The 11,782-nt window shown below is 46.7% G+C and overlaps 2 protein-coding genes across 2 annotated transcripts; one reads left to right on the plus strand and one right to left on the minus strand.

The window, feature by feature from the left end:
- Nucleotides 1–149: 149 nt before the first annotated feature.
- Nucleotides 150–7,292, minus strand: COQ5 (coenzyme Q5, methyltransferase). The gene is made up of 7 exons (XM_074886801.1): nt 7,103–7,292; nt 6,539–6,688; nt 5,848–6,072; nt 2,857–2,963; nt 1,167–1,255; nt 845–956; nt 150–729 (listed from the first exon to the last, which is right to left on the minus strand). Exons 1-7 carry the CDS (start codon nt 7,254–7,256, stop codon nt 628–630), a joined length of 939 nt encoding a protein of 312 aa, XP_074742902.1. The 5' UTR covers nt 7,257–7,292; the 3' UTR covers nt 150–627.
- A 1,304-nt stretch (nt 7,293–8,596) lies between these two features.
- On the plus strand, nt 8,597–11,483 carry LOC141951052 (dynein light chain 1, cytoplasmic-like). The gene is made up of 3 exons (XM_074886804.1): nt 8,597–8,731; nt 9,395–9,532; nt 10,870–11,483. The coding sequence occupies exons 2-3, from the start codon at nt 9,401–9,403 to the stop codon at nt 11,005–11,007; spliced, it is 270 nt and encodes an 89-aa protein (XP_074742905.1). The 5' UTR covers nt 8,597–8,731; nt 9,395–9,400; the 3' UTR covers nt 11,008–11,483.
- Nucleotides 11,484–11,782: the final 299 nt, after the last annotated feature.

Genomic DNA, 11,782 nt, shown 5'->3' on the forward strand with positions numbered 1-11,782 from the left:
TTGGCACTAACAAAAAGATTTCATATGGAGGTGAAAACATGTCATCTCATCCCACAATATAGTTATGTGGTCATTCTCCTTCAGGAAAAAATTCCTTTCTTAGAAAGGAAACCTTAAAAATGTTAAAATATTGATGTAAGTGAAAAAAGTTGATGCAGAGCTGTTTTATTTCACAAGCCTTCCATTTGCTCCTGAAAGCAGTAAAGGAATCATGGGAAAAATCTCTTAAAGCCCACAACAAAGATAATGACAGCTTAATAAAAATTAATAAATCCAAGTTACTTTGCACTGGTATGATATCCTCCTTGAAGCTTAGTGAAAAAAGGAGGCATCTTCTTTGAAGACTAGTCAGTCTGTTTCTGTATCCAGCACTGGTAACTGCAGTTGCTTCATCTGTTAGCACCGCTCAGTTTTGGCCATGTCCTTTATGTTGCACTTAAAGGGAAATGCAAGTGTAAGAAACGCTGCAAGAGCCCTCCCTCCGCAGGTTTCTCAGTGGAAAAAAGGTAGCTGATGCTCTTCTGGGTCTGATTGCTGAGCAAGTGTATGTTGCACAAGTTCTTAAAGTTCCACAGCTTTCATATTCCTCAGTAAAATTACACTTCCTGTGTTTGCTACATAGTAGACTCACAGTTTGAAACCTGAGTGAATGGCAACAATGCCCGAGTTTAAATTCTGATAATCCACTTTTAAAAAGCCTGCATCTTCTATCATTGCCTTCAATTCCTCCTGAAAAATAATAGTTCCATAGTTATAATAACCTGAAGGCCTATAACCCAGCTGCCTCTAAGATTATGCTGGGACCATGTTTTGTGTGTTAGTGAATTCAGAGAAATTGTCTTACCTGAGGCGGGAAACGTCTGATGCTCTCCACGAGATACTGGTAAGACTTCCAGTCACCAGCAATAACCTCACCCAGAACAGGGATAACCTGGAAACTGTATAGATCATAGAGTCTGCACAGACAGACAGCAAATACAGATTAATACAAACAAGTTTAAAACCAACCCCTCCAACACAGGTTGATCTCTGTACCACCACACTATGGAGTCTGTATATGATTTTAAAAGTGCACAATGAGGTGGCCTCAAAGTGTCTCCACCTCTTATTCTGGCTGAGTACAAATAAGAGCCGTGTGACATGGCATAGCATCACCATGTTCCTACCTGGAAAGAAGAGGGTTGCTGACATGACTAAATTCAAGGCAGAGAAATCTTCCTCCTGGTTTCAGCACACGATAGGCCTCCTCAAGTGCCTGAGATGAAGCAGATGTGATAAATTTGTTTCTGTAGAACAGCACCTGCCTATTACCATGCCATGTGATGGCAACTCAGTGATGAAGTGAGGGGAGTAAAGAGAATCCTGATTGGCAATCTCCAATATTTACTTGTGGAGAAGCATCCCACGACAAGTACAAAAAAAACCTCAAATGAACAACAAAATCAAACCACAAACATGCTTGCTGTTATATAAATAGATTTATTCCAGGCTTTGTATTGAAACTATGATGTCAGGTTTGCAGTTTTTATTTTTCTTCCCTACTCTTAGCTGATGAATGTTTGCCAGCAGAGCTCTTGTAATTATAGACCAAACCCAAAGGGGAGAAGATGACTCAGCTACAAGAAGCTGAAAATGAAAAGAGGGCACAATAGATTTTTTTTTTTAGTCAAAAGAAAAGCTTTTACTCAACTGTGAGGCACACCCAAAGGATGAAAGAAGAAATGATACTGGGTTTTGGATGAGCAACGTGTGAGAACAGGGAGGAAGGACAGGGAAGAATAAAATCTTTGGCTACTTCGAAAATTCCATCCTATATCCAAAATAAAACACCTAAGCACCACCAAGAAAAAATTCTGCTTACAACTATGTTTTTTCATACAAAAGCACAGCAGAGCTGTATTCAAGAACCTCTGCAGGTTGTACATCTGCTTGGCTTCAACTGTCATGTTCCTAAGGGATAAAATATAAACAGTACACATATATGACAGGAGCTCTACAAAAGATTTGGAGGCTTGGATATGTTTTGCACCAGGTCTCCAGGGAGCTATGCTACCAGCCTGATGTATCCATGAAGGCAAAGAGCCTGTGCTTCGGAAGGGTGCAGGCAAAGGATCGTGAAAAGCCATCCACATTAAGACAAGTTCAAAGGCATACAGTTCAAGGTGGCTTGGATCCAAACACTACACCTTCCACAGAAGGAGCACTGCCAAGGTTATAACACACTCCTCCGAAACACAGACAACTAGTCCAGCTAGGCAGGTGATCTAACCTATCTTCACCCTCAAGACAACTAGTCCTTCTCGAAGCCAGATATTGTTTAGAACAAAGGGTACTACTTACCCTAATTAAAATCATACTCATTCTTCATGGGAAACTCTACTACCAGCCAGCTGCTTCCCACTCTGCCCTGGGAGCTCCGCTGGCTCAGGCAGGCAAACAGAATGGGGCAGGAAGCACTGGACCCACTGTGGCTGGGATATAGATCAGGCACTTCAGGAAGATTTGAGACATGCAGCCTGCCTGCACCATGCATGTGTAGATCCAGTAGCGTCACAAGTCAGGAGAAGGTGGGGAATGACTGTAGCATTCAGCCCTTTTTGCCTTATTTGTGTGGCCTGCCAAGCTGGAAGGACTGCATGCAACTAGTAGAAATCTAACTTTTTATGACAAAGGTGGGGCATTGCATTCTTCATTCAGACAAGTTGCACACTACATGCCACTTATTTTAAATGCTTCAGGAGTAGACAAAGATGATCCTTTAACCAAAGGAATTCCTCCTTTGCTTCCTCCACTAGAATAAAAAAACCTCAGGTGAATCCTAAAGACCCCATGTCAGGATACACCACAGCAACTTACCAAATCAATACGAGTTACATTTCGGATTCCAAAGGCAATTGTGTAAACATCAAACTTATCATCATCAAAGGGCAACTCTTCAGCATTCCCAAGCACCCAGGACAAACCTGTAGTAAAAGACAAAGACACAGTATTGAACAGACCTTATAAAACTCAGACTGCCCCACAGAGACTAGAATTTATCTATTCCAGAAGGAATTATTATTAATAATAAAGTGATATTTAGAACTAATATTTCAATTTTGCATTTTTGTGTGAGGAAGGACACCTTGGTCTATACTCACAAACCTTTCAAGGCCTTGTACTATACAGCTGTCTTTCAAGCAAAGTAGTTAATGTTGCAGATCAGCCAAAACATTTTTCTGCATATATACATGTTGTGTTCACAGTGCCTTAGTCTGCCAAAAAGATTTCATTCAAATCTTGCATCGTAGTGGAAAGCAACTGGCTTTCCAGAAACTGGCTGCCATTTGTTTGTAGCAAAGTTGCAAAAAAAGAATCTCTGCTCAGAAAATAACTATAAACACTGATTAATGTCTTGCCATCCAACAATGGTCAAAACACTTAAAACACTTTGCTAGAAAACTTCCATAGATTGAGGAACATGAAAAGCCACACTCCATCAGCACTATCAGTATGTGATTCTGTTGCAGCTGTGTTGCTTCCTAAAACCCCAGTGGATCAAAGCCATGTCTATCTGTGGGGCATGGGTGTCCAGGTTGTTTGTACCAAAAATAGGACTGCTCAATTTAGAATTAATAGTTCTTGAAGTCACTGTTTTTGGTGACTCAAATGTAAAACAAAAAAACTAATAGAAAAAAACAGGAGTCTTCTGCAACACAGATCAGCAGTTTCAAAGGGCAGTATGCTAGAAAGCGACATGGAGGAGAGCAGAACAGCAGAAAACAACAGTTGTTGCCAGGAGACATTCAAATTTAATTTTTACAAAAAAAATATATATATTTATAGTTGTAGAATGTATTGTATGCAAAGCAGCACGCAACATTATTAAAGCAGCAATTTTTATTTAAATGTAGACAGTTTGAAAAAACACCCAAGAAGTGAGCATCAAAAAAATGTTTTGAGCAAAAAGGAAGACTGCCCCTTAGAATAACGCTGTGGTAAAATCACAGGCCACGAGTTTTTAAATGGATACCTAAAAGGGGCTGTTGGTGTCCAGCAAGAGGAACCGGGGCACATGCAGCACAGGCTTCCACTCCTGCTGGCCAAAATGTACAATCAGCAACTGTGCAACACGTGTTTCTTTTTGGCATGCACCGCCCCCACTGTTGGTGAACGTACATAGGAATGCAGTGAAAGAAAACTCTGTCCCTTACAATTTTAAGAAAAAAAATAAAAATTGAGACCTCAAACAATCAACAGATAAGCAAGGTCAAAATTGAGATTACTACAATAGGGAGGAATCGCATGAAAAACAGACATATGAAATGGGTATGTGCTGAACAAGGGAGTGAAAAAGAGTAGTAAGTCAGAATTGTGGCACGGTGGGGAATAAGGCAACCCAGGCAACAAGAAGACAGTTGGGCTTCTACAGCTACAATGTACAGGGGAAGAAAATTAAAACCTGTAAATATTCATTTTGAGAATTTGGTAAGTCACAAAAATACCTAAAATGTGCAGCCAATTAAAGAAAATGCTTTATTTATCGTAGCTGGAAGGCAGCATCTTCATTTCAGGTTCTAAACTACTGTCATAAAGCTTTTATACTTAAAATGTTGGTACAGTTCAGGTGTTCCCAAACTGATGCATAAAAATGGCTTTGGACCGGCTGGAAAGCTGCTCAGATAAGCACGATGCAAGCAATCTGCCAGAGCTGGAAGAACCAATGCTTTCACACTTCGTTTTTGTTTTACAGAAAAGGGAGAGGCAGGCAGGCAATGGCCTGGGGTAACCCACCAGCAGGGAGCAAGAGCAACTGAGAGAACTTAGGCCAGCAGCTTCTTTCAGCCCCTTTGTGCTACTGAGCTGTTCTGTATGTCCTTCAGCCTATACAATTTGCAGGCAGGAAATTCACTTGTACCTGCTTGGAGGCCTGTTCTTGCAAGGCCCCATCTTCACACCCACCCCCCCACCAGCAGTGCATGTTAGATGGTTCACTGGCTGCAGCTGTGACAGGAGTCCCAGTGGGGTGTGGGAGCAGCAGTGAAAGGACATGCAGGAGATCTCGTAACACACACACAGAGGCTGCCCAGGGCATTCCTAATGGTGGTACTCAGGCAAACAAAGTTTGGGAACCTCCTGGTATACTTTACATTGCTAAAATATTTGCCAAATATCCATAAATTAAGAGAGGATAAACAACTATCATACAAACGCTGAGCCACAAGCAGGACTTCTTTCTCTATGTCTTACTTCTTAAAATCAGGCTTTTCAATCAGGATTGGCGTAGTCCCCAACAAATTCTAGATATCAGTGAATTAATCCATTGACCTGCAAACTAACATTTAATATAATTCAGTTTCTCTGAGTATTATTAGTACATACGCTAACGGTGGAAAGTTTCATAGGTTCACAATATACTTTAGTTCTTGCGTTTTTTATTTGCTGTCTTGATTCTTAAAATACCTATTATAAGATCTTTAGTGTAATCATGCTAGGGCTGAACTCTTTTGCATTATCTGCCTTAGTAAAATCAGATTCATTTGCACTGATATAAACAGCAGGTTTAGATTATCTGACCGATTTTGAAGGATAGCTGTGTATCAGACCTCATGGACACTTCCATAAATGTATTTCTGAATGTTCAAGTGTTATTCAAGAGGATCACTGTACATCTGAACAGCATACATACTACATACATGCTCACTGAAAAAGTAACTCAACGTTGGCAAATATGCACGCACAACAATAGTATACACCATGGCTATATAATATATATTGTAATCCTGAAGTGGTGATTACCTCGTGGCTATCACATGTCAAATTCTTGTTATCAGGCATGTTACTGAAATGGTACAATGCATGACTCACCTTCAGAGTAGCCGAGATGCTGTGCTTTCTGCTTCCCAACTTTTAACATTTCTTTGTTAATGTCACAGACCACCACTTGGGAATCCCCTAGCAACTTAAATTTGTCTTCCTGGTAACTCTCAGAAATTTCCTGCCATGATAAATTCTGATGGTTCTTAAGCTTCCGCTGGAGCTGGCGTTCTCGTGCAGAGCGAACATAATTAATAAATCGAAAAGCGATGTCACCTGCATTTGTTTTAAAAGAAAGATGCATGTTTTGGAACATTTCCTGACTCCAGGAAATTGGAACATAAGGCTTTGAACATCAAACGGAGTTAATTTTTATATATATATATTTATAAAAATAAACACCACACACACAGTAGAGAGTGTGTATGTGTATATATATATATAAAATATAAAAAGGGAACACATTAAAAGCAAAGAGCCTAGGGCTTCCTACAAATGGAAACAGTTTTCCAAAACATATCGTGGCAGTACTATTATAATTTCAGAGCCTTGGAGGAAAAGATTTCAAAACACAGGTTAGCTCTTAACCCTTCTCTGTGAAAATCAAGTAGATGCTTCAGTAGTTTTAAAGACAGGGAACTGAGAGGAAAAAAAACCCACTAGGCAACCTGAACCTGAGCAGACTCAAACAGTTTCAAAAACAGTGAGGCACTGTTATGAGGAACTCAGCAAAATTATTTACCTGTTCCTCCAGCAACATCAAGAAGAAGTGTTCCTGGGGAAGGGTTCATTTTATGCATGAGGATATCTTTCCACACTCGATGGATCCCTAGGGTCATTGAATCATTCATTACATCATACTTCTTGGCAACACTTTCGAAGACCTGATAAACTGCAAAGAAAGGACACGAGAATGAGATACAATATACTTTAAAATGCTCCTGTGGAAGTAAAATGTGTCCTTTATTGCCTCGTGGAGGTCTGTCACCACGTGGAACTGAAAAGCACCACCTGAAAACTCCTTACAAAAAATATGATCGAATCCTACAGAGCCTGTTGCCTGACAAACGTCTCTTTGGAGAAATACAGCCACTTCCCGTAACCCTTCTGGAGCTGAGGGAAGAACCGAGCTGCCGTAACACCGATACTATTCACCGAGACTCCCGGTAACGGCCCAGCTCTAAACACATCTCCGGCACCCCTTCACCCCCAGGGCCGATGTGCCCCGGGAGGTTCCAGCCGGGCCCAGCCCGCCCTCCCCCGGGGCGCCGCTCGGCTCCACAGCAGACCCCGTCGCCGCCCTCACTTTTCTCCCTCCTCTCCGCCTCCGTCACGGTCTGGAAGCCGAAGTGCGTCTCCGGCCCCGCGGCGAGGCCCCGCACGGACCCGCAGAGCGCCCGCAGAGCCCCGCCGCGGCCGGTGAGCAGCGCCCGGCACGGGCAGAGCCCCGCCGCCGCCATCTTGCAAGGGCACGACCTCCCCCCCGCCGCCGGGGCTCGGAGGCTCCGCCAACCGCAATACCGGCGTTGGGCGCGGCCGGGGCCGGCCCCGCGGGGGCGGGAGGCGGGACGGGACGTGGCGGACGGGCTCCGTGCTCGGCCCCGGCCCCGAGAAACGCGGGGTTCGAGGCCCGTGCCCCGTACGGGGCGTTCATCCCGGGGCTGTACAGCCCGGTACCACCGGCTGCTTCTGTGCACGGCTCAGCCTGCCCCGGTAGAACATACAGGACGGCGGGGGAACTTAACCCTAAAAACCCCAAACCCAACACACCCCACGCAGTGTATCCGAGTAATTTTGCAAATAATTTTCTCTAATCTCTTTAGATGTTAATTTTACAGTTTCCTGGCTAAAGTAAAGCCTCACGGGGAGTAGGAGGGAGGGTTGGTTGGTTTGTGGGTTCTGATGAACTGAGAGGAGTGAAAGGCTGCCTCTGATTCCTCTTAGGGACATTAGTACAAATTAGGGACCTTTTCTGCTATTTTTTTTGCAAAAGCTGCCCCGCTTATCACACTATTTGAATCATCCGGAAATTCTGTCAGCTTTGTAGATACAAAAAAGTTACTTAACGCCTTCTTGTGAGAGATTACATCCCACTGTTAATAAATCAGACCAGAGACGGCACTCCCTGAGTTGGTCTCCCTTGCCAAAATCTTGTGTTGAGACTTCTCAGCACCATCATCAGACCCTACCATGACTTTCTCATACCTTATCTGCAGAATTAAGCAAAACATAAAATTCTGATTTGTTGCCCTGTGTTCTCTGCAGCAGAATGCCTTGCAAAGCATCACATATGGTTTTTTGGGTTTGTGGGCTTTTTTTGCCTGCCTCAGCTATAGGGAGAGACGATCTTTGCCTACCAGAGATGTGACCGAGAGCCTCTCACGCTGTAGTCACAGGCCGCTGTACAGACACCAGCAACCAGCCACGTTCAGGCTCAGCCGCGAGGAAAGAAAAGGGAAGGCCGAGCAGAGGCCGCGCACCGCCTGAGAGCAACCAGCCCAGGCATACCCGCGAGCAGGGTGCTGCGGCCGCGCCGTGCCCTGGGCTCGCCCCGGCGGAAGCTCTGGGAGATCCGGGGCTACCCCAAAGGTCTCGTTCCGAGCGAGCCCGGGGTGCGGCCTGCATCGCCACTGCCACCCGTCGCTATGGGAACGGGTGCAGGCGCGAGGCATGCCGGACTGAAATAAAACGCAAGAGTAAAACGCTACGAGAATGTCGGATCACGGCCAATGAGCGCTCGGGGGGGTGGTGGTAGTGACCAATGGCTGGCTGGCAGGGCGGAGGGGGTGGGGCTGGGCGAACTCGGAGGCGACGGCGGCGCGCGCGGGTCGGTTAAACAGACGCGGCAGCGGAGGAGCGAGTTGCGTGTGCGCGTTCCTCTGTGCCCCGCCCGCCCCGTTCCACGCAGCGCTGGTTCCGCGGCACCTGCCAAACGGTGAGGGGACCGGCGGGAGGGCCTCGAGCGCTGTGGTGGGGCAGCTCCCGAGGGAGGCCGGGCCTGACGTGGGCACCGGGAAGGTTGAGGCTGGGCAGCCGGTGCCTGGGAGCCCCAGCAGCTCCCCCGTGCCAGGCGCTTCCGTAGCAGCCGCCTCCGCCTTTCCCACGCCCCCGGGAGCCGCAGGCCAGAGCCTTCCTAGCAGCCGCGCGGGGCTCCGGGCCCTTGGCGGGGGGCGCCGGGTCTCGTTCGCCTCCGCTCGGCAGGGAAAGGCCGTCGGGGCCGGGCGCTGGAGCGGCCGCGCCTCTCCCGCGGCTGCCGGCCTGCGGCGGGCGGCTGCCGAGCCGGAGCGGGGCTGGGCGGTGACGGGGTGTGCAGGCGCTCCGGCGCGGCGGTGCTTGTGTCGCTCCGGGCTGGAGGGGCTGGAGAGCGGGAGCGGGCCGGGGCCGGGCTTGTAAGGCCCCGCTGCTGTGGCTCTGAGCACGGGCTGTGCCTGCGCCTCCGGCCCCGCCGGCCCCGAGGCTGCCCAGCCGCGGGTGTGGGCACAGCGCGGGCCCTGGAGACGGGCTGTGAGCGAGGATACCGGTGTGGCTGCTCGGCGGGGGACCCTGGCAGGCAGCTGCTCCTGCAGCTTTGAATGCTCTTGTTCTTCGCTCCATACAGGCAATCATGAGTGATCGAAAGGCAGTGATCAAGAATGCAGACATGTCTGAAGAGATGCAGCAGGATGCTGTGGAGTGTGCTACTCAGGCCCTGGAGAAGTACAACATCGAGAAGGACATTGCTGCTCACATAAAGAAGGTAAACGTTTGCTTGCAATGTTCTCTTGAAAGCTCTATGCACATGAAAAATGAAGCAGGCAGAATGCTGCTAGGCAAGTAGCTCTAGAGAAACAAGTTCTAGAGACACTAGATAATCGAGTTGGACTTTCTCTGTAGGCTGGTGTCCTTATGTTCCTTTTCCCCACCCTTTATGTGGCCTTTTCTGGGTCCTTCTGCTTTTCTCTTGCAGCACCTTCTACTTAAGCCTTTTCTGCTGCTGTCCCATTGTCCAGGTGAGCAGTGGCAGCAGACTGTCTCTGTGACTGATGAGCTGGTACAAAACACAGGGGCTCTATTGAGCTCTCGTACAGTTTTCCTCTGAGAGAAAGCCTGTTTTACATGGTCCTTAGTTTCAGTTTTATTGAACTTGATCTTAAGGATCTGTTTACAGTTCTGTCCAGCTGGGTCCAAAATTGCAGGGAAAAGTAGTTTTCTGCAAGTGTACTGTAGTCACACCTCTTCTTATGTAGTGACATAAGCAAAAAAGAAAAAAAAAGCACAAAAAAAATCCTGGTGGCACTGATTATCTGTTGTTTGCAATGTCTGTGTCCTCCTTTATGTAGGATTAACAATACTGAACATAGGAAAGATCTAGTTCTGATTATATTTCCTGCTTTGTCAGCTCAGGAGAATGGAGAAATCAAAGAGCGTCAATGGAAGTTAAACTGATCTGAGTGGAAGAGCTGTTTAAAAAGTAATTCAACTAAGCAGAATGATGGCTTCCACTAGAGAAATATTGGTTTGCTATGCCCATAATACAGAAAGGCATTTTTTTCCCCAGATGTAGAAAGTATCCATGACAGTGTAAAAGAGAGTTTAGTCTAAAATTTTTCACATATTCTTTGTAGCAACTACTGGGAATTTGTAGAGGATATGTTTGAAATGTATAAAACATAAATTCTTTGTTGGTAGCACTACTGGTGTTACAGAGCATGTGGCAGAGAATTTTCCACTGAGTCCCTTTAACACCCATGTTGCAGATGAACAATGAAGTCTAAATTATGGCTTAATCTCTGTGGGTATAAAACTAGTGGTGAAGCTTTTACTTGAGGGCTATAGTTTCAGATCATGGCATGAATTATGGGGTGAGAAAGACTACTTTCTCTGAACAAATGTTTTAAACTTACTACTGCTCGGATGGGAAGCATTGTGGCTTTTTTGTGGATTTTTTTGACTGACTAAGCAGCAGGTGAACAATAAGATGTAAATAAGATAATGCTAGTACTTAACAGCATCTGCTCTTCCTCTAATTGCTTTGCTCAGAAGGTGAATACTCATTTAGAAGAGTTCTTAATTTCTGGTGATCTGCATTTGCAGGAGTTTGACAAGAAATACAATCCCACTTGGCACTGCATCGTGGGAAGGAACTTTGGCAGCTACGTGACTCATGAGACCAAGCACTTCATCTACTTCTACCTCGGCCAAGTCGCTATTCTTCTTTTCAAGTCTGGTTAGAACCATGGACTGTTACTGAAACTTGCATCTGGTTACAGGACTGTGTGCTGACTCCTCTGACTAGTTACTGCAGCCTTCCTGAGGACGCAGACCTTGATCTTCAAGGGCAATGGCAGGGATTATGCTATAGCAGATGATCTTACATTGTGGATATAAAAAGGAAAAATACCAAAAAAGTCTTCCTTGTATTTATTTTTTTTTTTTTCAGAAGGCTGCTTCTTTGCTAGTAGAGCTGTTGGAGCAGTTTTGCCTTTGAGAGTTTTATAGCCATCTCCAGTATTGCCCAATTACTGCTTGTGCTATGTAAGTACTGACAGTGTTTAGTTCTTTCTGTTCCAAACTTCTCTTATTTGTTTTTTGATTATTTTTCCCCCCTTGTTTTGCTGGATGTACTGCCCCAAAGCCCGAGCCGTTTCTTCTTCTGCCGATGCCTCGTGGAGAACCGCTTTGGAAAATAAAGGACGAGATCTCCCGCAGGCGCCAGGTCGTTCTTTCTGGCCGCTTTGTGCCGTCGGGGCGGGGGCGGTGGGTGGCTGGGCCCGGGCGAGGCCGCCGGTGCCGCTGCCCTGCGCGGGGCCGTCTGCCGAGGAGCGGGGCGGGCGGTCGGGCCCGGGGAGGCCGCGGGCGGCCCGAGGCCTTCCTGCTGCCCGGCCGGGGCTCGGTGCCGGGGTCGGGAGCGAGGAGAGGGCGCGCGGGGCCCGTGCGTGTGCCCGCGGCGGCCCGGGGGACTACAGCTCCCGGCGTGCTCGGCGGCGGCCGGGGACTACGCGTCCCG

Source organism: Strix uralensis, chromosome 17 (genome assembly GCF_047716275.1).
Source record: "Strix uralensis isolate ZFMK-TIS-50842 chromosome 17, bStrUra1, whole genome shotgun sequence".
NCBI classification, from domain to species: domain Eukaryota; kingdom Metazoa; phylum Chordata; class Aves; order Strigiformes; family Strigidae; genus Strix; species Strix uralensis.